The 26,458-nt window shown below is 39.3% G+C and overlaps 1 protein-coding gene across 9 annotated transcripts; it reads right to left on the bottom strand.

Moving 5' to 3' along the window:
* Positions 1-5,841: 5,841 nt before the first annotated feature.
* Positions 5,842-26,225, bottom strand: EWSR1 (EWS RNA binding protein 1). 9 transcript variants are annotated; one of them, XM_060785292.2, is made up of 19 exons: positions 26,091-26,225; positions 19,651-19,687; positions 19,317-19,368; positions 18,770-18,896; positions 17,862-17,879; positions 16,292-16,478; positions 15,182-15,346; positions 14,692-14,903; positions 14,082-14,271; positions 11,055-11,092; positions 10,419-10,451; positions 10,199-10,317; positions 9,860-9,989; positions 9,493-9,615; positions 8,747-8,921; positions 8,487-8,584; positions 8,336-8,398; positions 6,654-6,918; positions 5,842-6,337 (listed from the first exon to the last, which is right to left on the bottom strand). In XM_060785292.2, exons 1-19 carry the CDS (start codon positions 26,101-26,103, stop codon positions 6,298-6,300), a joined length of 2,085 nt encoding a protein of 694 aa, XP_060641275.2. In that variant the 5' UTR covers positions 26,104-26,225; the 3' UTR covers positions 5,842-6,297. The 9 variants fall into 9 exon arrangements, with proteins under 9 accessions (XP_060641275.2, XP_060641276.2, XP_060641277.2 ...); XM_060785293.2 differs by having other exon boundaries at positions 11,055-11,089; XM_060785294.2 differs by having other exon boundaries at positions 17,862-17,876.
* Positions 26,226-26,458: the final 233 nt, after the last annotated feature.

The raw sequence follows: 26,458 nt of genomic DNA, 5'->3' as shown, positions 1-26,458 counted from the left end.
TTATATTATTTACATATTGCACATTCAATATTATATCATATTATGCATTATATTATTTATAGATATATATTTATTGCCTATCTTATTCTTCACTGCATTTATATATATAAACCATATATACATAAACCATTTTTTCCAGATTGCTATTGATGTATGTTATAATATTATTTTATATTAATTACATAATATATCAATATATTATACAATATTCTTATATAGTATTTGTATATTATATGTATATAAATACAAATGTAATGTTCGTTTGTGGGATTAACATAACTCAAAAACCACTGGATGAATGGACACCAAAGTTGGACACAATACACCTATTAGGCCAACAAGTGACCATCACTCATAAAAACACTGAAAAACACAATAGAAGAGACTTAAAAAGCAAAAAAACAAACAAACATGTACAAACCCACTTATATACACGTATACACAAATATATACACACATATATATACACGCACACATAAGACATATTCACAGACTGGGCCACAGCAACGTATGACAGGGGACGGCTAGTATAGAGAGAGAGAGAGAGAGAGAGAGAGAGAGAGAGAGAGTTGTATATATTATATAATTATGTCAATATATTATATAATGATATATAATTTTTATGAGTGATGGTCATTCGTTGGCCTAATAGGTGTATTGTGTCCAATACACCTATTATGTATTGTGGTTTTTGGGTATCATAGAAATACTATATAAGAATATTGTATAATATATTAATATATTATATAATTAATATAAAATAATATTATAACATACATCAATAGCAATCTGGAAAAATGTTTATATATATATATATATATATATATGCAGTGAAGAATAAGATAGGCAAGAAATATATTATATTATATATTTATTTATTTGATGCATTTATTAACCGCCATTCTCAGCCCTTTATATAACAATATGCTAAGTTCCCCTTTGGGAAGTTTTGTGTTAGGAAACTCCCCTTGACTCTTTTCTTGTTCCTCCTTTTTTCTGAGAAACCCATAGGCTTATGTCTAATAAGAAGAAATGAATATATATATATCCTCTTCTTGTGGTCCGGTGAAATGCACTTTAACAAATACTAAATAATGGAAGGCTGGCCTTTGAATAATTCAGTGTCATCTGCAATGCAATGCGCACAAAAGGTAAGGCAATACCAGTGGAAAGATATTGCCTTAGAGAACCCCCACATCTCAACTGAGATCAAGCAGGGTATCAATACATATTATATGTATTTATTTATATATACATTCTTATTAATAATAATCTGGAAAATTTTAAATGCTCCAAAATTGTCTATTATTATATATATATTTATATTAATTTAATATATTTTATGATCATAGAATCATAACAGTTGGAAGAGACCTCGTGGGCCATCCAGTCCAACCCCCTGCCAAGAAGCAGGAAAATCGCATTCAAAGCACCCCCGAAAGCATTATTATATTATTATACCATTTATAATCATGATGTTATAAATATTATCTCCATTACTAAGCCGATTATTGTTGCTGTCCCAGTTGGTTAAATGGCTGAGCTGCTGAACTTGATGACTAAAAGGTCGCCAATCCAAATCCGGGGAGCGGGATTAGCTCCCACTGTTAGCCCCAGCTTCTGCCAACCTAGCAGTTCGAAAACACGCAAATGTGAGTAGATCAGTAGGTATCACTCTTGTGGGAAAGTAATGGCGCTCCATGTAGTCATGTCAGCCACATGACCTCGGAGGTGTCTACGGACAATGCCTACTCATCGGCTTAGTAATGGAGATAAACACTAACCCCCAGAGTCAGACACGACTGGACTTAATGCCAGGGGAAAACCTTTACCTTTACCTATTATTATTATTATTATTATTATTATTATTACTATTATTATTATTATTATTATTACTACTACTACTACTACAACATTTATATTATTATACCATTTATAATCATGATAATGGTATAAATATTATATGTATTTATATATATATACAATAATAATAATCTGGAAATTTGAAATGCTCCAAAATTATCAATTATTATATTTTACATTATTATATTTATATTTTAATATATTCTATTATTTTTAATCTGGAAATCCCAGATGCTCCAAAATTATTATTATTATTATTATTATTATTATTATTATTACTACTACTACTACATTTATATTACTGTTATATTTTACCATTTACCATCATGATGATGCTAATAATAAACTCAGCATTTAAATAAAAATTATTATTATTACTCTCATTATTCTAAGCTTAAAATTGAGATAAAAATTCCTTTATTATTATAATAATGTTTAGGTCTACACTGGGATAAAAATTCATCATCATCATCATTATAATAATTATTATAAGATTGACACTGGGATAAAAATACATTATTATTATTATTATTATTATTATTATTATTCCCAGCTGAACATTTGGATAAAATACATTATTATTATTATTATTATTATTATTATTATTATTATTATTATTTTACTTACACAAAAACACAATATGTCACAGTGAAGAAGATCTATATGCTGGATTTCGTATCAGAAAACCACAAGTCAAACACTTCCCAAGTGTCTAGGACTGTGTGATGCATTATTATTATTATTATTTGAAACACAACAAGATGAGTCCACAGCAAACAAGATCACTCTGCTGGTTGTTGAATTGGATCACACGTCGGACACTTCCCAGGTGTCTAGGACTGTGTGATGTATCGACAAATAATGCGTGCAGATCCCAGTAAGGTGGCCTTTTGCAGCTGGCAGATGTTAATTTTGTCAGTGCAGATTATTATTATTATTATTATTATTATTATTGACACATTATTATTATTATTGAATTATTATTATTATTATTATTATTATTATTATTATTCTAAGCTCACCATTGGGAAAAAAATACATAATCGTCGTTATTCTTATTCTAAGCTCAACATTGGGAGACAAATACTTTATTATTATTCTAAGCTCACCATTGGGGAAAACATATTATTATTGTTATTAGCTCAAGCCTGGGATAAAAAATACTTTATTATTCTAAGCTCAATATTAGGATATTATTATTATTATTATTATTATTATTATTATTATTAGAAACACAACAGGATGAGTCCACAGCAGACACTCTGCTGGCTGTTGTATTGGATCACATATTGGACATTTCCCAAGTGTCTAGGACTCTGTGATGTATCAGCGAATAATGCATGCAGATCCCAGTAAGGTGGCCTTCTGTAGCTGGCAGATGGTAATGTTGTCAGAGCTGATTGTGTTTAAGTACAGGCCAAGGTCTTTAGGCACTGCACCTAGTGTGCCAATTACCACTGGGACCACCTTGACTGGCTTGTGCCAGAGTCTTTGCAGTTGGATCTTTAAATCCTCGTATTGTGTCAGCTTTTCCAGTTGTTTCTCTTGCAGCATCGATGATCCATACTTGGGTTTTTTAACACGATTGTGAGGTCAGGAGTCTTGTGCTCTAACACTTGTCAGTCTGAATTCAGAAGTCTCAAAGTAGTTTGATGTGTTAATTTTCCGTAACTTTTTCAGGCTTGTGATCCCACCAGTGTTTTAATTCCTTTACCATTTTATTTTGCGTTTGTTTTACTGTATATTTTGCTATTGTATGCATGTTACTTTGATATTATTTGCTTGTTTGTATTTTATTTTGCTTGATTGTAATTCTTGGGCTTGGCCTCATGTTAGCTGCCCCAAGTCCCCTTGGGGAGATGGTAGCGGGTTATAGTTTATTATTATTATTATTATTATTATTATTATTATTATTATTATTGTTGTTATTGTTGTTGTTGTCACAGGCAGATGTATTTGTGGCACAAGTTACTATTATTATTGTTGTTGTTATTATTATTGACACAAAAGCACAGTATGTCACAGCAAACAAGATCTACATGCTGGATTTCGTCTCACAAAATCACAAGTCAAACACTTCCCAAGCGTCTAGGACTTTGTGATGTACTTTCAAATGATGTGTGCAAATCCAAGTAAGGTGGCCTTTTGCAGTTGACAGATTGTGATTTTGCCAATGTTTGTTGTTTCCAAATGCCAGCTGAGATCTTTTGGCACAGCACCCAGTGCGCCAATGACCACTGGGACCACCTGTGCTGGTTTATGCCAGAGCCTTGGCAGTTCAATTTAGAGGTCTGGATAGCGGCTGAGTTTTTCCTGTTGTTTTTCCTCAATGTGACTGTCACCTGGTATGACAATATCAATAATCCAGACTTTTTTCTTTTCCACAATCGTGTATTGTGTTCCAAAACTTTGTCAGTCTGGATTCGAAAGTCCCACAGTATTTTTGCATGTTCATTTTCCACGACCTTTGCAGTTTATGATCCCACCAATTCTTTACTGCTGGGAGATGGTACTTGTGATATAAGTTCCAATGAATCATTTGGGTCACAGAGTTTTTCCTTTGTTTGTAGTCTGTCTGTGCAATTTTCTTGCAACAGCTGAGATGATCCATGGTTTCATCAGCTTCCTTGCACAGTCTGCATTTTGGGTCATCTGCTGATTTTTCAATCCTGGCCTTCATTGCATTGGTTCTAATGGCTTGCTCCTGGGCTGCAAGAATCAGGCCTTCTGTCTCCTTCTTCAGGGTTCCATTCATGAGCCATAACTAGGTCTTCTTGACAACTTTTCCTTCAATCTTCTCAAGGAACTGCCCATGTAAGGCTTTGTTGTGCCAGATTATTATTATTCTATGCTCACTATGGGTAAAATACATTACGATTTATTATTAAACTCAACATTGGAATAATACATTATTATTTGACACACAAGATTGGTACACAGCAAACAAGATCACTGTGTTGGCTTTTGTATTTGATCACGTCAGACCCACAGGACTGTGTGATGTATTGGTGAATAATGTGTGCAGATCCAAATATGGTGACCTTTTGCTGCTGACAGGTGATTTTGTCAGCGCCAATTGTTTTCCAAGTACTGGCCAAGGTCTTTAAGTACTGCAGTGTGCTGATCCCCACTGGGACCACCTTGACTGGCTTGTGCGAGTCTGTGTAATTCAATCTTTAAATCCTCATATCGTTTTAAGTTTTTCCAATAATACATCATTATTATTATTATAGGCTCACCATTGGGAAAATGCATTATTATTATTAGCTCAACCTTGGGATAATAAATTATTATAATTCTAAACTCAACATTGGGATAAAAGTACCTACAGTATAATAATAATCCTTAGGATGTCTTCCTTGGAGGCATTTACACTAAATGAGTCCGACACTGCCATTGCACTTTCTCTCTGGCTGACCTGCTCTGTCCTTCCTTTCAATTGTCTTTGGCCCTTTTCCCCCTTGACATCTGAATGCATTGAATTGCCTTGAAAAACGAGAGGATTTCCTCTTAGCGTCACAGATCTGTCGCTTCTCATCCTTTTCCTGGAAACATCCATGTCTGGTGCCATTAACGTCTCTCTCGAGCTATCCTTCATTGAAGCACTACTTCCAGGAGACAGAGACTGAGTATTTATCCCAATTTTTTGGAAATACAGTGTGTCTCATATGAAAGAGGGATAATAGTAATAAAGTTTATATTAATTAGTTTATATGCTTAGATGCTTGTTTTAAAAAGTGTCAAAATCCTGTCCAATACCAATATTCTGGTGTCAAATTATTGTCACTGAAGAACTTAATTTCTAGTATATATAGAAATTAAAATCACTATGATTGTATGGTCCTATTTCCATAAATGTAACTCAATTCATAGCCAATTTCTCTGGATTTTTTGGGAACAAACTCAAAGGTAAAGTTTTGGCAACCACAAAGGGACATGGGATTCTTGCTGCTGTTGTGAAGACAAGCTAACCAAATGTTGCGTTTATAAACATTCTGAAGTTTATTATTTTTTTTAAAAGAAAACATCACAAACCATGAAACATTGTTAACAGTTTCAAACTCCTCCTCCTTCCTTCCTCCGGGGGGGGGGGGTGTCTTTCCCACAACAGACTGATACTGGGCATGCGTACAACAAAACGGTTTTATTTCTTTGCACTTAAAACAACCATTTTTATTATTTAAAAAAACCAAAACAAACAGAAACAAAGAAGAAGAACTCGGCACACGACCGTTAAGCTTTGTGTTTTAATGTTTCTCCCACAAAACGGTGAAAAATACTAAAGTACAGACAAGGAATCATCGTCGTCGTCATAATGTCGCCCGAGGCCGACATTATAAATATGGAATTATAAATTTAAAACATTTTTTTCTGGTTTAAAAAATAAATCTGGTAGTAAATGCAGTCCAGCGGTGGGGAGAGAGGGACTTCTTGTTAGTAGGGCCGGTCTCTGCGGTCCTGGCGGTGCTCTCCCCTAAAAAAAGGGAAACAAGAAAAAAGGGGGTTGGGATCAGGTTTTCACACTCCCTCAGAGCAAGGAGCAGACACATAAACCACCTCATAAATATAAATCTTCGCTAAATTGTTTTTTCCCTTATGGGGCAGATATACTGACTGTTGTTGACAATCGTTTGGCTCTACACTGCCCTCTTATGATTGCATCGGAGCACTGCATACATACAGATCTAGTCTGACAGTAAATACTTCTTATCTCGATCTATATATAAGACTTCATCATGGTGCCACTTAATCCCTCTCCCTTGAGCCCCCCCCCCCCTTGCCATCCCTACTTGTCCATCTTCCCAGGTCCTCCTCCGCGGCGTCCTCCTCGGCCTCCCATCTGCTCCATCAGTGGTCCAGGGGGTCCCCCGGGCCCCCCGCGGCGTCCCCCTCCGAAGCCGCCACCTCGGTCCATGCCCCGTCCTCGGAAGCCCCCTCCTCGGTCTCCACGCCCCCCTCGGAACATCCCTCCGGGGCCTCCACGGTCCATGAGGCCTCCTCCACGGCCGCCTCGCATGCCGCCTCCAGGACTGCCCCTTCCACCACGGTCGCCACCTGAAGCAGAGAGACAGCACCAGGCGTTTGGACAATGGCATTACACAAAGGACAGCAGAAGCCAATCCCCACAGCTTCGGAATAGGGGACTCCCATCACACGACGGAAGCGGCAAGGAGAACAAGACACACCCAGGCGCCTAGGATCTGGACCCTCAATTGGCCCTATCATCAACTTCCTCCAGTCAATCTATAGCATCTGGAGATTTCTAGGGAACCTTTGTAGGAATCACTGGGTCCTCCATTGAGATTTCATGGTCAACTTCCTCCAGTTGTGTTGGAGGCTCTAAAGTTTCTAGAGAACACCTTTCTAGATCATCTAGGGAAACTTTAAAATCATCTTCCACACACAGACTGGAGGACTTTCACATTTCTAGAGACAACACTTCTCTAGGAATCACTAGGTCCTCCAGGGCAATTGTGTAGTCAACTTTCGCCATTTATGCTGAAGATCACAGAGATTTCTAGAGAGAACACATCTCAAAGAAGTTTTTGATCCTCCAGTGCGGTTAAATTGTCAGGTTTCTAGCAGAATTAAACCAGAGAGCCATAGCTGTCATTTGCCACAGGTAAATGGAGATATGCTTCCCGTTTACAAAATTTCATCTACGTACAGTATCATAGAAATCCCTTTCTGTCTTGCCCTTTTTTTTGCCATAGCTATATGGAGCTAGGCCTCCTTCAAATCTATACAAAGATCATACATTCGCATTCAAATACTTTTAGTTGTGTTTTTTTGTTATTGATTGAATCCTACATTGGCCACTTTTTGAGCCGAGCACCATATTTCTTTGATTCCAAGACACATGTTAATTTCAGTGCCACCACCAACAAAAAAGCTGTATTTAACAATAAGAAAAGCACTCCATCTTTAGAGATGGGAAAAACATTTGCATCTTCAAATCAAAGTCAGTTTTGTTTTTTAGCAAGCCATGCAACCTTGTTGCGTTTTCAACGTGGGTTTGATGGGTGAGTGAAGCATGGGAAGGAAAAGGAGACCAAGATGGTGGTAAAAGAGCTTTAAAAAGACCCTTCAACCCCAAGGGCAGACCCCCACATGCATTTCACAAACAAAAGACTAGTGCGATAAGTGACCTTGCATCACAAATGCCAAGCTTGTCCGTTTTGCGAAGTTTCCCAACAGACCAATTGATGTGGGGTGCATTCAAGGCCTAAAGTTCAGCAAGTTGTTCCAGTATGGCTTCCCTTTTGGGCATTTCCCCCCTCCCTGGGTGCCTTTCTTACAAATCTGAAGCAGTGACAGTAATACCCAGCATCCCCCCGCCCCCAATTAGTGTAAGCATCACCAGCTAACACTTGCAGTGCAACTGTGTGCCGCTGAGGGCCCATGACGCTATTCTGGAGTACACAAACGAAGGAAAAAGGGTAATACCACCTGTGCGAGCGAACTCCCTTACCACTATTTGTCCCGTAAATGAGCCCTCTAAGTGGCATCGGCTTCCCAAGCAAGAATCCAGGACCTTGTGGACATCACATAAGCAGAGGTCAGTGTCAACGTCAGGCTTGGAGCCCCGCCCCAGAGGTCAGACGTAATGACAAGAAACGTACCTGGAGGTGGGAAGGGAGGTGGGAGAAAGCCTTCTGGTTTCGGGGCCTTGCACTGGTTGCATTCAGTCCTCCAGGCAAAGTTCTGGTTGCCACATCCCCTGGGAAGAAGGAAGCAGTTTGTCTTCTCCAGGCGATTCTATGGCATGCTGCCATTGGTCATTACTATAGAATCGCATTGGAAGACCTAGAAAATTGATTCTGGGGCATTATGGAGTCAAAGCAAGAGCCTGAGGGGATCATGGGAAAATGCAATGACTTACGGGTTGGGGCACTGCCAGTCTCCTGCTCTGTGCTGGACATTTCCTCCGCCAGAAGGGTTTCCCCTTGACCCTCGCAACCCTCTTGGGGCAAAGCCACCGCCTCGGTCACCTCCTCGGCCCCCCATACGACCCATAGGGCCACCAGGACCTCCTGGACCCCCGGGGCCTCCAGGACCTAAAATAAAATGGATAAGGTGAAGCTTATCAGTCCATTCAACGGATGTATGGAAACCTCCCTAATTGTATCACAGATGTTAGTGCAGAAGACGCAAGGTATTTCTTGTGCTTTTTTCACCAATAGTACATGGAGGTGTGTTTCCCTCTAATACTTTGACTAAGAGGTCATCTACATATGGGAATATATGAATCCCTTCTCTTTTGCTACAGGTATATATGGGGAAACTCTTTCCTCAGATCTATTTACTAAAATATCATCTATGTATGGAAATATAGGAACCCCTTCTCATTTGCCATATATGGAGAGATGCTTCCTTCGGATCCATTTACTAAAATATTGTCTACATATAAATCCCTTCCCTTCTGCCATACGTATATGGAGGTACAACTCCTTCTGATCCTTTCACTAAAGTGTCATTTATGTATGGTAATGTATGAATCCCTTTCTATCTGGGTCTTTTGCTAATGGTATATGGAGATAAAGTTCAATAAAATATTTGCTTCATTCTTGGCCTTGTTTCCCATTTTGGATCAGAGAAACTTTGCAAAATACTTTGGAGTGGGATTACCTCCACGAAGAGGGGGCGGCATCCCACGGGGCTCACGGGGAGGCATTCCTCCTCGCATGCTGTTCAGGGGCAGCTTCTTCCGAGGGAGGGAGACCTTCAGCTTGCTCCCCTGAAAGTCTTTGCCTGGAAGACAGGAAGAAAACAGTTACGCTCCACTGTTGCTGTTGTGTGCCCTCAAGCCCTATCACAGAGCTTTCTGGAGCTGAGTGTCACTTGATCGAGGCTCCCCAGTAGATTTCCATGTCCAAGCAGAGATCTGGACCCTTGCCTTCCAATATTTGATTATATAACAATATAATAATGGTAAATATAAATTTAATATATAGTAAGTAAAACAATACATATAATAATATTTTAATTCACTCACCATCGAGCCATTCCACAGCTGCTTTGGCCGTCGGCGGATCATCATAACACACAGTAGCATCTCCCTTGGGTTTCCCTGTGTCTTTATCAAGGTATATGGTTATCATGGGTTGTCCCGTTCTTTTATTCATCTAAAAAGTGAGAAAAAGATTGTGTCCATATCTTGAAAATGCTCCCCGCATCCCCACATCATCCCCTTCGTTAGGAAGATGTTTCAGCAAAGGGACTCTGGTTGCGATCAACACCAAATTTCAGGATGGCACTGGCCACCCATGCCTTCCCAATCCCTGACACAGATTTCAAAGCAGGATGAGCAAGGCTATAGTAAGAAAACACACACCTTGACCACGCCACACTGCTTGAAGAAGTCCGTCAGTTCCTCGAGGGTGACATTGTCTGTCAACCCTTGAACATACACTGCACTGTTGTCGGCATCGTCATCTAGGTCTAGAGGTGGGCCTGCGAACAGATGGAAACAAGTTAGAATGAGCCCATTTCCCCACAGCTTTATGGGTCCATGTACCCCAATGGTTTCCACAGTGATGCCCTGGCCCCCTTACCAAGGTCGAGGTCTGGCCCGTCGTCCAGGTGTCCTGCCGCCCGAGGAGGAGGAGAAAGAAACCACAGAAGGCCCCATTAGTATGCACTTTAGCGACGTTTGGACAAAAACACACCGCTACCTATTTCCAACCATTTTATTGGATGGCATGTTTTTAAAAACTCAAATTGACCGCACTGCAAATCAAAGCAATTGCAATGCACACCCTTTTAAAAAATATAGATGCATTTGCGGCTTGCCATTTTAGCAGCCTTCTATACCATCACCTGGGTTCTAGAGGGGATTCTCTCTCTTAGGGGGCCAATCGGGGCTCTTGTTTACCAAGATTATTTTTAAAAACAAAACAAAACACCAAAGCCTCTTACAAAGTGGTTCCTTCCCCAAATTACAAAAAAGGAGCCATTCCTCTCCATACTTTCATCAACCCTTTTAGTACCCTTTGTTTTTATACCCGTCTCTTTGTTGTTTTGCAACCGTAAGCTTTAAAACCTTTTCGGCAATACCGGCAGGACCCATTAAATGACTTCTATGGCATTTTTTTAAAAAACCGCTTAAGAAATAATACATTATTTTTTGGCTGCATTTTTTTCGCTTTTAAAACCACTAGTATCCCCCGTCGTAATGCTCAAAAACTTACCACCAGGCTTACTGAAGCCAACTCGCTCTCCAGCGCTGCTGGGGGGATAAACGAAGACATGAAGGCCTTTTTTCCCTTTAAATATATAAGGAGCCTCAGGGGGCTCCAGGGAGGAGGAAGAAGAAGATGGGGTCTGGCTAAACATATATTCCAAACAAGGCATCTCTCTGTCTCTCTCTCTGTCTCTCTCCTTTCTTTCTTTCGTCACTAGGCCTTTCTTCAGGGCTCCTCGGGTTCATAATCGCCAACCTTTTTGTGGTTTTTTTTTGACGGAGGTTTTTTTTGCCCCATTTTTTGGGGAGAGGAACGGAATGGAATTAAAACTGCAATACTTGGCCAAAGAAGAAAATCAAAAACAAGTGTGTTCCCTATGTAATTTTATATATATATGTATTATTAAAACATGAATTTAAAGCACTAAAGAATGGGTCCGAGGGCTCCCTCCCTTCCTCCCGCGTACGCAAACTTGCGCCTTCATCCTCTTTTGGAAATTGGGGAGATTTTAACAAGGCTATTGTTGGGCGCTGATGACGCTTCCTGTCTGGAGAACCCATTAAGCATTAACAATCAATGAATTCAATGGGAGAAAGTGGAAGAAATAAACAAAAAAGAACAACAACAAATCCTAAACCATACATTCAACTGGATTTTTTTTAAAAAAAGAAACAATCTTCTGCTGAAGGAGCGCTTTACAAGAATATTAATAGACTGAGGTTTTCGAAGGCCTGAAGGCACAACTTTGCGGAGGCAAGGAAATAAGCACAATAAAATATGTGGAAAAATAATAGGGCCAATCAATAGGTTTTGCTTTGAATATCTTATCTAATTTATGGGCAAAATTGTGGCCAATCAATAGGGTGAATTATATTTTTTGGAAGGAATGATTGAATAGCTGTAAGGAAGGAGGGGGTAGGACCACCAGTTATAGCAAGTATTGCACTTTTAATCCAAAATATATATAGTTCATATACACAATTCCCAAGCTGTGGCATGCAGCTTTGCTTCTCCCCCACCCCCAAATACCACATATATATATGTATCTCTTTTTTATTAACAGATGTTTACACTTTTCTTAATGTTACACAATGCTAAAAGTTAATCACACTTCCCCTCTTTGCTTCTATTAACCAAACATGAAGTTACCAAAAGTTTACACAGAAGGTTTCTTTTTTTGTTTGTTTTCCATTTACACAACAATGAACACATCGGGTAAAAATAATATATATTTCTATATATATGTGTGTGTGTTTTGTTTTTTTCCTCTCCATATGGACACCGTGTCTAGTCCCACTTTTCACAATGGCTGCCGGCTGAGTACTGAGTACTTTTTTTAAAGCACTGAGGTGTATACAAGGCTCTCACTTTGTAAACCTGTAGCATATAAATGCGACAAAGCATGTTAAAAAGGTTCCATGTTTAATTAACAGCCAGTGAAAATTATATTTAAAAAGATAAATAGATAATCCAGGCAATGAAAAAGGGCATGTTAAGAACATTGGGCTCCTTACCTGCCAGAGAGACAGCGAAACGCATCACCGCATCATGGAAAGTGGGCAAAAAAATCCCCTTTTAGCAGCCAATTCACGGCGTTAAGAAGCTGCTTTTCAGCTCTGAACAAACTCATAAATCCTCCCCATTAATTTCCACAAATCACTCTATATTGGAAAGGATGGTATCAGAAATCAATCTATACTGAAAGGATGATATCTATATTGATAGGGTAATCTGTATTGAAAGGACAATATCTATATGGAAAGGACAATATTGTAAATCAATGTATATTGAAAGAACAATATATTTAAAGGAGAATATCGGAAATCAATCTATATTGAAAGGATAATATTGGAAACCAATTATACTGAAAGGACGAAATCCGAAATCAATTACACTGAAAGGATGAGATCAGAAATCAATCTGTATTGACAGGACAATATTGGAAATCAAAGGACAATATTGGAAACCGGCCTATATCAAAAGGATATCAGAAACCAATCTATACGGAAAGGACGATATCGATAATCAATTCTATTGAAAGGACGATATCAGAAACCAATCTATATTGAAAGGATGATATCGGAAACCATCCCATATTGGAAAGCGATGCGGTGATAGCCGTTTCAAGCGTCCACCATCTACGCAACATACATATTTACAGCACTAATGGAGCCCTTTTCCATTCAAGCCAAGTCTGGAAGGGTTTAAAACTCTCCGACATTTTATTTATAATATATATATTTTAAAAAGGCTTGGTTGACGTTAACACATTGTTACAATTTAAAGATTGAAAAACCCATCTGATTTCATTTGTATCAAACTATGCAGAGTGGGTATTGTTTCTCTTGGATGTGTCAAAACGATTTGGCACAACAACGGCCATGTTTTCCCCACCTTCCTTAATAATAATAAATACAATATAATACATTTAATAATGATAATAATACCAAAAAAACTCTGCATAGTGTTGATTACACACATGGATGGAACACACACAACAGCCCCCTTGTTGTCATCTCTTGTGTTTGAGAATAAGGCCCGAAACCAAAGTGGGAGTGGATTTGGGATGTCTGAATACTCCGTTGGGGGAACTGGGCCAAAGGGCTGGCTCTCTTTGCCCCCAAAACCAACCTTCAACATGGAGAAACAGTGGCTACCTATTGGAGAGTATTTGGGGCACCGCTATGGAGGCCTGGGGTGAACAGAAGCCTTTTCCCATAAACCTGAGACACCTTTTGTACGTACCTGCAGCAACTGGAACAGAATGTGCAATGGAAGGGCCCCACAGAAGGGCGTTGTGTGTGTTCGACCCCAAAAAATTGTTTATAAAAAACCCCACTGTGGAAAGGAGCTGAAAGTTCCCCCCAAAACCCCTGCTCTCCTCCCGACCCAAGCAAAATGCTCCTATCCCCCTTAGCAATGAAGAAAACAAGAGTGGCCTGCGCCTCCCTCTTTCAGCCCATCTTTCCACTGCTCACCCTATTGGAGAGGCAAAGTCATATTAGGTGAGAGGAGAAAAGGGTTTGCTCTTACCCCATTCCGCCTCCGCGGCCTCCCCCTCGGCCTCCTCGGCCCATGCTGCCACTTCCTCCTCCACGGTCAAACCCTCCTCGGCCCCTGCCCCGGCTGTCAGGGCCGCTCAGGCTGCGGCTCTCTCCCGAGAAGCCCCCCGAATCCTGGCCGTAGAGGCCCATGCTGCTGGGGTGGTCCTGGCGGAAGGAGCCTAGGCAATGGAAGGAAGGAAAGTAAGTGCTCCCATACCCTGAGGATCTGCAAGCAACCAGTCACACAAGTTGGGAGACCTCCACAGGCCACCCAGCCCAGCCCCATTCTGCCTTGAAAATGGAATCAAAACCCTCCCGACAGATGGTCATCATGCCTCTGCTTAAAAGACTCCAGAGAAGGAGACTCCCATCACCATCCTTCTTGAAATGGTTGGTTATTATATTACAGAATCTCAGTTGAAAGGGACCCCCCCCAGGGTCATCCCCCTTTTCCCAAGAAGGAAAACACAATCAAAGCCCTCCTGGCAGACTGCCATCCATTCTAATGTTTAAGATCCCACCTATTCGAAGCTTCCTCCCACTTAAAAACAAAATGCTTCAGCCCAAGGCCTGATAGTGTGTGGGTAAAGAGGACTCACTGGGCTGCCCATAGCCGCTGCCCTGCTGGCCGTACTGGCTGGGGGTCTGGCTGTAGGAGCCGGTGGGCGGCGGGTAGCTGGTGGGGGGCTGCTGACCATAGCCGCTCTGCTGCCCATAGGCCCCTTGCTGGCCGTAGCCACTCTGCTGGCCATAGCTGCTCTGCTGGGAGTAAGTACCCTGGTCGTAGCTGCTTGGCTGGGAGGAAGAGTAGCTAGGGAAAGAGGGGAGGAGGAAAAAGATGCAGAAAATTACCAAGACAGGCCTCTGCACATCATCATCATCTGGGCCACCCAAATACCACTGCCTTGTGGCCATGGCTGAATTGTATAATAATAATAATAATAATAATAATAATAATAATAATAATAATAACAATAGTATTAATAGTGTGGGCTGTCCAAACAATGATCCTTAATAATGAAATTGTTATTGTGATGTTTATTTGAACATTGCCTTTTTGCATTTCACACGAAAGGAAATGAGACATACCTGGTGGGAGGGTAGGATGGAGGAGCAGACACCGGCTGCATGGGGTAACTTCCAGGGACCTGGTAACTGTAGTTACTTTGCCCGTATCCCAGGCTGGGCTGGCTGTAGCTGGCAGTGCTGGACTGCGGCTGGCTGCTCTCAGCAGGCTTGGTCCCATCCTGGGGCCTTTTGAGAAAAGAGGAAATCCAGGGACAGAAGTAAGCTATTTGAGCAAGCCCCTGCATCCACTTTGCTGCAAGCAGACATTCTGAATAATTTAACCCAATGTAATTTTTGCTTCAAAATCTATAACATGGTAAACAAACAAGCCTCATGGGGGGCTTGAGTGAAACATACCTCATCAGTGTTATCTAACTCTCTTGTAAAGTAAAGCAGTGAGAGAAAAGTGCAGTAAGCCTTACAACAATTGCTAATTTTTTGACCTGAAAGAACACTTCTCTTGAAAGTGGAAAACTAGTGAATTTATATCGGGCTTTTATATCCCGTCTTATCTCAACCTCTGCAGAGGGACTCAGGACGGCTAACAAATCGGCACCTCATGGCGCCCACATCAAAAACATAAATATACAATTTAATGGCAATATAATAATAACAATATAAAACAGTATAAAAACAATCAAGCAGTCAGCAGTCACCGGTTTAAATCACCATGCAAGGGAAGTCCATCAGTTCTATATAAGACATCATGTCAGCAACTCAGCCTAATCTACAAAGGCCTGATCCCATAGCCAGGATTTTACTTGTTTCCAGAAGGTCAAGAGCGATGCAGTGGATCTAATTTCACTCGGGAGGGATAACAACAACAACAATCCACTGTTTTGGGATCTGAGAGATCACTTCTGCAGGAATTGCTAGGTCCTCCAGCACAATTCTATGATAAATTGGCCTGAGAATCATGCTGGAGGACCGAAATATTTGTAAGTAAGTGTTTCCGCCAGGGCTGTGCATCTGGTTCTCTAGGTGTGGCTGGACTCCAACTCCCATCATCCTGGGTCAATGCCTCCCCCAAATCCTGCCAATATTTGAAGTTGTATCATGATGGGTCTGCCAAGACCGGTACAGACCTTTAGTGGATCATACACACACACAGATGGACAGATGATTAATTACCTGGCGGTGGCAGTGGCAGCCGGTTGCTGCCCATAGGAGGGGTAGGCTGGCTGGGTGCCATAGGCCGAAGGGGCAGCGTAGGAGGCCTGGGTGGTGGTGGCCGTGGCTGCGGTGGTGTCGTAGGTAGCTGTGCCATAGCCCTGGGTGGGCTGGCTATAGGCCTGAGGGGCAGCCGGGGCAGTATAGCCTGCGGCAAAAGAGAACCCAGTGAGGAAAAAAGCCAATGGCAGGCACTATTACAAAGCAGACAGGAGGCTATAAGGCCCATCACCCTGCCTCATCAAGACTCTCCAATCTAGGTTCTTGAAACTGGCATCGGACAAAGGTTGAAAAACTAAGAGCAGCAAGCTGAGACACTACATTTTAACTCGACTTCCTGAATTGGTTGAAGAGATTTAAAGGAAGCAATGAGGATCTTATGCTTTATTGTTCTATCTCATCTCTCTCTTTCCCTATCTAACCATCCATTTCCCTATCTTCCTATCTATCTAGCTTCATATATATTTTTCAATTTCTCTACTTATCCTTCAATTTATCTATCTACCTTCCTTCCTATCAATTTTCCCCCCTTCCAATCTTCCTTCCTATTTTTACATCTTATAGTAGTTAATTATCTCCTAATCTTTCTTCCCTGCTCCAGACAACGATCCAAAGTGTAACAAGACAATGTCTATCAAAGACAAACAACCAAACAGAATCAATATCCAAAGAGGACAAACAATGGCAACAAAACAATACCAACATCCAAAAGCGTCTGCATCCAAAAGATCATATAAATCAATGTTAGGTCATGTCCAGAACACACATGCAACATATATGTTATCAATGGGTGCCATGAAGCCCATAATCTGTCACACTAGCAACAAAGGAATCAGCTATGTACTTGTCCTTGCTATATCAATCCTTGCTGTATAAATCATATAATAATCTAACAATAAGATAATAAAATATACTAATACTACTAATAACACAATAATGTAATATAATATTAACATGAATAATCATATATTATTATACTATTTACACAAGGAGGAAACATGGTTTTTAATCACCGAGATACTTTCAGCAAAATGCTCCCATGCATTTTAATTCAACTGATTGCTAAATTCCTGAGATACTCCTCAAAGCAAGGCACAAGCCAAAAATTATGGAGGTTGATGCGGAACCATGCAGAAATGACCACCGAATATGTCCCATTCATGCTGTTCACCCTTTGGGGTTGGTAATGGCAGCTGGTTTGGCCCATTTTAATATGTCAATTAAATATGCAAAACAACAGCACCCTTTATATCACAAGTGGGCAACTGGGACAGATCTAGGGCCCAATCTGCTGTCCCCAAAATAGAGTGTTTTAGGTGTCAAGAGAGAATACATTAAGTGGCCTGGAATCACAATTTTTGCGCCCATTTGGCACATCTAAAGAGCCCTGTGAACCCCCAGGGCCACACTTTTGCCTACTTCTTTGGCTTTATATCATCATAATCTCCATTACAATAAAGGGTCAACACCATCAATGCGAACAGAACGGGACCAAGGTGATTCTCCATGCAAAAATGGAGGGGGTCCAAACCTGTACTGGTCCCTTCTACTGTGGGAAGCACCAGGAAGAGAAGGGGGAATAGGAGGAGGAGAGGCACAGAATCAGAATGTGAAGTTTACCCATCATGGTCATCATCATCACCATCAACACCACCATATTTGGGTGAACTCAAGTCTTATACGCAAAATGTGGAACCCCCCCCCCAATTCCTCTTCTGCCATCTTGTAAGGCCTCAAAACTGCACCAACTACAGTGGTTCATAATATTCAAGAGAAAATCTTGGTATAGCTTGAAGTCCCCGTCACATTTTTTTCCAAGAGAAAAGGATGAAAGGGAGGGAGGAAGGATGGGAGAGAGAAAGAAAGAAAAAGGAAAAAAGATAGGAAAGAGAGGGAAGGGTGCAAGGGAGGGAGGAGAGGAGAAAGGAAAAGAGAGGGAAGGAAAGGAGGGAGGAAAGAAAAAAGGGAAGGAGGGATGGAGAGAGAAATAAAGAGGGAAGGAAGGAGAGAGAAAAGGAAGAAAGACAGATAGGAAACAGAGTGAAGGAAGGAAAGGAGAAAGACAGAAAGAAAGAAAGAAAGAAAGAAAGGTAAAAGAGATGGAAGTAGAGAGAAAAAATAGAAAGGAAGGAAGAAAAGAGGGAGGAGAGGAGAAAGAAAGGCAGGTAGGAAGGAAAGGGGAAGAATTCAGAATCCTGAAAGCATCTCATAGTGGTTCTGAACCTGGGACTGTGGTTCTGACCCCACTGAGTGCCTTTAGGAAAGAAGTCCCACTCTCTCAGCCTCAGAGGAAGGAAGATTCTTAGAATAAATCTCAACCAGAAAAATCTGCAAGAGTCTGAAATGATTGGAAGGCCCACAAGGACACCAATCCTAGTGGATCTTCCTGACTTAGTCCTCTTTCATATTGGCCCCTCATAAGCAACAAGGGAGGCTCACCGGTCGGGGGCTGCCCATAGGAGCTGGCATAGGCCGTCTGCCCATACGTAGCAGTCGTCTGGGCTTGGCTGTAGCTGGCATCGGTGGGCTGCCCATAGGTCCCATAGCTCTGCTGCCCATAGGCCTGCTATACAGAGAAAGAGAGATAAGGTTCAGATAGTACTCAAAGGCTTACGATTGCAGTAGCAGCCTTGAAGGCCCACTTCCTGTTTCAAACTTAGAAGAAGGACATACGGATAAGAACATCAAAGGACAGGAGGAATGATATGTTATATTGCACACAAAAGGCAATTCAATCTCTGATGGACTGCTTAGCACCCCAGCTACAGGACTGGCCTTGAGAAATATTTTCTCAATAATGATAATAATAACACCACTTTTGAAAACTTTCCCCAAACCTGAGTTATTAATTATGCCCTTTAACCTACATACTTGAGGCTTGGTTTTAATCCTGAGAATATCAGATTAAACTGAAGTGTATTACTCATGTTTATTTACCAGCAGATCGCTCCATTTTATGTTCAGGGTGAATGCCATGATGTCTTACCTGGGTGGTCTGGGCATATCCTTGAGCGGGCTGAGCTGCGTAAGCAGCATAGCTGGGAAAGGAAGAAAGACAAAGAATGAATGCTGTAATCCATGGCGGGATCCATAGATCGAAGCTGGGCACTGACCCGCTAACGGACCCCCCTCTTCTGACTTAACAAAGGGCAGGCTAATTGACGATTGTGTAACAAGTAAGCTCTAGGCTACCAAACCCATTGCAAAACCATTGTGGAAAGCAGCTTAACTCATTCTGCTGGTGTTGATTTAGCTCCATTGAAAGTCAACCCGACCCTTGGCCCATTTGATTTGCCAGAGGACAATGGGAAAAAACTTACCTCTGCTGGGCTGCCGCCTGGCTGTAAGTGCTGTAATCTGCAAGCAACAAGGGAAATTATTATTAGTATTTGCAACCCGCTTTTCCTCTCCAAAAAATAAAATAAAATAAAGGCAGACTCAAAGTAGCTTTCAGTAAAACCAACACAATGCAATTTAAAGCCCTAAAATATATAAACATTAAAATACAATAAAATATGAACGGTAACAAAAAATACAACCAGTTGAAAATTCTTAAAATGGATTAAAATAACCTATTCATAGCTAAAGGCAGGCATTTAAAATAATAATAATAAATATCACTATTAATAATAAATATGATTAAAATAATATGCCGGTTGTTAGCTGCCCTGAGTCCCTCTGTGGTGGTTGAGAAAGGATGGGATATAAATACCCTAAATAAATAAATAAATAAATACATTATTACTATTTTTATTATTATTTGATTGCATAGCTGTAAGAGACTCCACAAAACTGGGCTGCAGAAACATATTCAGAAGTTAATTTCCAACATTTGGGCACAACTGGATTCCATGGACTGCCTTTTTTCCTCATTTAATCTCTGCCTTGTGATTCCAAATATTATTATTCAAAAGCTCATGCTCCGCGTTGTTTTCCAAAGGCACCAGAACATTCCCATGATGGAGCACAAACAAATACAGCTCTTTCAAAGCCAGTTCAATAGAGTAAAAGAGGAGTTGCACCGAGCCTTCAACAAATATAAAGGAAACTTAAAGTTGATTACATATCCAATATGTATAACCTTGACCGATATAAAAATGAGGTTTCGAGGCAAGAATGCATAACCTGAATCCCAGATCATGAGGTCATTCTAAATCTATAGAAAGTAGGCCAATTCTCTTCAGATAACAAACAGAGAGGCCTACTTCTTCATGTTACACCTAAATGGGTGGTCATTGTTTGTGAAAGATGGATGGATGTATTACTACATGGATCTTTTAACTGATTCTATTTTAATAGAGGTTGTTTTATCCAATGTACATACCTGGCTTATGTAATGTTACTGTGTTCATGTTTTGTATTTTATTTTATGTATGGCATCTTTATGTGCTATTTTGTAAGTCACCTCGAGTCCCAATGGGAGATGGTGGTGGGGTATAAATAAAGTTTTACTTATTAGAAGGCAGTGTTAAGGTCAAAGGAAAGTCTAGTCTGCTTCCATTGTAATCTCTTCCAATCTCCCTACTTCCAAAATGGTTGAGTCATCCTTTGCCTTCCTCCTCCGTCTCCTGCTTAATTCAGAGAGGTCCTATGCAACTTGGACTGCGTTTCTAAGTGCATCAACTATACAAGAACTGAAATCTATGACAAAAGACAGGCTGAGGAAAATTTCTGTAGAATAAAGACTGACACTAAAAGGCAAGACAGTCCCAACCAAAGATGCTTCAATATCCATATGATTCAGCCATCATATATTCTACACCAGGGGTCCTCAAACTTTTTAAACAGAGGGTCAGGTCACGGTTCCGCAAACTGTTGGAGGGCCGGATTATAATTTGAAACAAAACATGAATGAATTCATATGCACACTGCACATATCTTATTCGTCATGCAAAAAACACTTAAAAACAATACAATAATTAAAATGAACAATTTTAACAAATATAAACTTATTAGTATTTCAATGGGAAGTGTGGGCTTGCTTTTGGCGGATGAGATAGGATTGTTGTTGTGTGCTTTCAAGTTGTTTCAGATTTAGGTTGACCCTGAGTGAGGGCCGGGTAAATGACCTTGGAGGGCCGCATCCGGCCTTAGTTTGAGGACCCCTGTTCTACACAGTAATCTCAGATATTGCACAGAGCAAGATACAGTGGAAGTTACTTCCCTTGATCTCATCTAATAAGGCCTAAAATTGCATTGGCTTTTGGGGCTGCCGCATTACACTGTTCTCCAATACATATTTTTTGGTTGGAATTCCTATCAAAAATGGTGGCAGGAAGTGATGCAATGGCTGCCATTTTGAGAGGGGACAGAAGTAAACATCAAAACCCAATAAGCCCACTGTATCCACTGGGATTTTGCTCCAGGATACCAAAATTTGTGGATGTTCCAAGTCCCACTACATACATAATCAAGGTTTCCTTTTTTGTTATTAATGTATCTATTTATTATTTATAATATCATTACTTAGAATTTTATTATAATTATAAACCTTAACTATTAAATTATAATATTATATTTATATGGTATAACTATTTATTTATAATAGTAATTATATTATAACATTAATAAATTATTTATAATCTATTTATTATTAGTCAAATGGTTGAATCCATAGAAGCGGAAAGGAGAGTCCGAAGCCACTTTCCTATGTATTCCCCCCTATAATCTCATCTTTTTTCCTTCTCCCTCTCTTTTTATTTAGTCTTTGGTTACTATTTTGAAAATGCTTAATGATTCCTTTGAAAGCATGAAAGAAATTCTCAATAAATAATAATTGATATCCTCAATAGTTTTTTTCAAAAATAATCTTTCCATAATAATTATTATCTTTCAATAGTAATTTTTAAAATGAAATATAAATTTCCACTGACATTATAGTCCCATTTTTGTAAAAAAATATGAAATTCTCTATAACAATTGAAATTCTCAATTATGTTTACAACCAATGAATTCTCATCCATTAAAAAAGGAATTATTCTCAATAGATTAAATGAAATGAAATTGTCACAAAATTAAAAAAAGAATTTCCACTAATAGTAACAATAATTCCCTAGATTTTAAATGAAGTGAAATTCTCATGTAAGAATAAAAATAATTTCCAATACATTTAAAATTAAATGAAAGAAATTCTCGATATTAATCTGAATTCTCAGAAACTATTTTTAAAATTAATTTCCAACAATAATAAATTTAAAATGAAATGAATGATGTTCTCAGTAACAATAATTTCCAATATATTTTAAATGAAATGAATTGATTTTTTTTCAACTATTTTTGGAACACCCTCCCCAGGGATATTAGGCAAGCCCCCATACTGTCCTCCTTCCGTAGGGACCAGAAAACCAGCAGGTTTTCGAGAATGTTTAGTCTCTGGGCCCAGTCCCTAGGTCATCAGTTAGTACTCTGTTTTGCACTTTCTCCACTTCCCCAGCCCTATGATACACTGTTTGCACTATCCATTGCCCAGCTCTTTTATAGTTGACCTTGTCATTGGTTTTATTGAACCTTGTCTGATGAAGTTATAATTGCAATTGGTTTAAATTTTTATGGTTTTTAGTAGGATTTTTGTGTTTTATGATGCTTTTTATTTTAATATGTTTGTATGATTTTCTTCTTGGCAATTGAACGTTTCCCTTATATGTTGAAAACTGCCCTGAGTCCCTTTCGCAGTATACAAACAAAATGTATTATTATATTATTATTAAAAAATGAAATCATATCTCATAAAAATTCCCAAGGTATTTAAAATAGTGAAGGGTGTGAAACTCTCAAGACCATATTTTAAAAAGATTAAACAATCAAATTGCCAATAATAATAAATAGAATAAAAAGGAGTTATTCTCAAGAATATAGTTTTAAAGAATAAATAAAATTACCAATAATAATCATCATCAATGGAAAAAAGGAATAATTATCCAAAAGATATTTTTGAAAGGTTAAAGAAATAAAATTACCATTAATCACAATAAATAATGCTTTTAAAAGATTCCAAAAATAAAATGACCAATAATAACGAAAAATTGTTTAAAATGGAATTTCTACTGAGGAAAAAAAAGATTCCTGATTCTCTCTCTATATATACAATATAATAATATATAGAAATAATAACATTGTAATGTAATAATACTAGCATATTATATATATTAATGTGATATGTTATATATACTACAATTTATGATATAGTACAATATGTTATAGAATGCTAACAGTATAATATACTGGTAGTGCATTAAATATATTGTGGTGGAATAATATAGTATAATAATATAATTTTCTATTATATATTATTAAAATATTAGTCTAATAGTATAGCACAATATAATATATAATATTAATATTGTGCTATGCTAATAATATATAGAACTATACTTATAACTAATTCCTTAACTTATTGAAGAGCTACGTATTTATATATTTTATGTTTTTTTATATGTTTATATTTTATATAGATTGTAACAGCTTTAATGCTTAATGGGGTTATTTATGAGGCCTGACTGAGTTATATGTTGTATCTTTTAGCCAATGTTGTTCAATTGTTTTATTTTTAACTGTTTGCTTTAATTGTTTTAATTTGTTATTTGCACATGGCATTGAATGTTTACCATTTTTCGTTTTTGGAAGTTGCCTTGAGTCCCTTCCAGGGAGAGAGGGCACGTTAAAAAGAAGTTGTTGTTATATAATATTATGAGTCCCCTTGGGGAGATCAAGTATGGTATATCAAGTTTTATTATTACATAATAAGAAGAATGTAATATGGTAACACCAATATATTAAATAAAATTACTACTGATTATATATAATAATGTATCACAGAATCAGAGAAGTGGAAGAGACCTCGTGGGCCATCCAGTCCAACCCCATGCCAAGAAGCAGGAAAATCACATTCACAGCCCACCCCCTAGAGAAGGCCATTCAGCCTCCACAACGGGGCAGAGAGTTCCACTGCTGCTCTCAGTTACGAAGTTCTTCCTAATATTCAGGTGTAATCTCCTTTCTTTCCTGTAGTTTGAAGCCATTGTTCTTCATCCTAGTCCCCAGGGCAGCAAAAAACAAGCTTGCTCCTACTTCACTATTACTTCCCTTCACATCTTTTTTCATAGCCCCCATCATGTCTCCCTCATGCTTCTCTTCTCCAGGCTAAACATGCCCAGCTCTTAAAGTCGCTCCTCACAGGGCTTGTTCTCCAGACCCTTGATCATTTTAGTTGCCCTCCTATGGACACATTCCAGCTTGTCAACATATCTCTTAAATTGTGGTGCCCAGTATTGGACAAGGTGTGATTCCAGGTGTGGTCTGCCCAAGGAAGAATAGAAGGTTGGCATGACTTCCATGGATATAGACACTATACTCTTATTTATGCAGGCCAAAATCCCATTGACTTAAGCCACTGCATCACATTGTTGGCTCATGTTCCCTTTCCTCCCCACACACGTGCTGCTCTCGAGCCATGCGTCTCCCATTCTGTATCTTTGCACTTCATTTTTTCTACTTAACTGGAGTATCTTGCATTTGTCCCTGTTGAACTTCATTTTGTTCGTTCTGGCCAATCATCTCTCTAGTCCAGTGGTTCTCAACCTGGGGTCCCCAGATGTTTTTGGCCTACAACTCTCAGAAATCACAGCCAGTTTACCAGCTGTTAGGATTTCTGAGAGTTGAAGGCAAAAAAAACATCTGGGGACCCCATGTTGAGAACCACTGCTCTAGTCTGTGAAGATTGTTTTGAATTCTGCTCCTGTCTTCTGGAGTACTGGCTCTCCCTCTCAATTTGGTGTCGTCTGCAAACTTGATAATTGTGCCTTCTAACCCTTCATTTAAGTCATTAATAAGGATGTTGAACAGAACCGAGCCCAGGACGGAACCCTGCTTGTGGCATTCTACTCCTCACTCCTTTCCAGAATGAAGAGGAAGCATTAGGGAGAATCACCGCCTGGGCGCGTTCACTTAACCAATTACAGATCCACCTAACTGTAGTTTTGATAATATTATACTAGTTTTGATAATTATAATACTGTTTAATTGTAGCATATTTGAAGTTGTCATGTTTTTGATTGAGAGCCACTTTGAGTCTCCATAGTGAGAGATACAGCAAAATATAAATCAATTTTTATTTTATGCTAATAATATGGTCTATATATAATATTTGTATTATACATAGACTACATTATTAGCATAAAATAAAAATTGATTGATTTATATTTTGCTGTATCTCTCACTATGGAGACTCAAAGTGGCTCACAATCAAAAACATGACAACTTCAAATATAATATATTATATTATGATTAATAATTATTATTAGTATATTATAATGTAATACTATAATATTAATCATAATATAATATAGACTGAACGAATAAACAACAAACTAATATTGCCCTATGCTAATAGTAGATTATATAGACAAATATTGAGAGTAATAGTGATAAAGCGGGATATAAATCGATCAAATCAAATAAAAAATTTTAAGTGTTATTTAAAATAATAAAAAACGCGTTTCAGAGAGAGATAAATAGGAAATAGATGGCAGTACATCAACTAGAAGGTGATTTTTTACCACCTCTTCCTGGGCCTTCCCTGAGGAACCATTTTGTCCTCCATTTTCCTCCCAAAACCGTTTTCTTTTCCCTCAAAAGCGACCCCTCTCTTCGTTTGTCCGCCTCCGCCAATATTCCCACACCAGTTTCCCTTAAATTCCCCTCAAGAGGGGCCCATTTCCCTCCTTTTCCCACTTCACGCGGCCCTCATTCGAGCCAGCCTCACCCGTCGACGCCATCTTCCCTCCTCCTCCTTCTTCTTCTTCTCAGCCGCTTGAGCCCTGCCCCTTTCCAACGGGCTCTATGCCGCGCATGCGCAAAGGAGCCCCACTCGCTTCTTCCTCCGCCGCCTCTTTCTTCACCCGCTTTTTCTCTCTTTGGCCTCGCCCGCCTTCCTTATATAGAAACCCAATCTGGGACTGTTCCAATGGAAAGGAAAGGGGTGTTAATCGCTTTTCCCTCCTTTGTACCACTTTGGCATCCCCCGTCCTTCTTGTCGAAGCTTTTCGTTCTCAGAGTCTTCCAATGCAATGGAAGAGGGATTCGTTCCAGAGAGGAAATTGAATCACTTCCCCCGCCCCTTATCCGCTTTGG

The sequence above is a fragment of the Anolis sagrei genome, chromosome X, assembly GCF_037176765.1.
Source record: "Anolis sagrei isolate rAnoSag1 chromosome X, rAnoSag1.mat, whole genome shotgun sequence".
In the NCBI taxonomy this organism is placed as follows: Eukaryota; Metazoa; Chordata; class Lepidosauria; order Squamata; family Dactyloidae; genus Anolis; species Anolis sagrei.
Note: the sequence above shows the minus strand (reverse complement) of the source record. Positions and strands in the feature narration are given on the sequence as shown.

Coding starts and splice junctions, on each gene's coding strand:
- EWSR1 (XM_060785292.2), bottom strand. Junction 8,585..8,746: donor GACTGGCAGTGCCCCAACCC/GTAAGTCATTGC, acceptor CCTTCTTCCCAG/GGGATGTGGCAACCAGAACT. Junction 8,399..8,486: donor ACCTCCCTTCCCACCTCCAG/GTACGTTTCTTG, acceptor GATGTCCACAAG/GTCCTGGATTCTTGCTTGGG.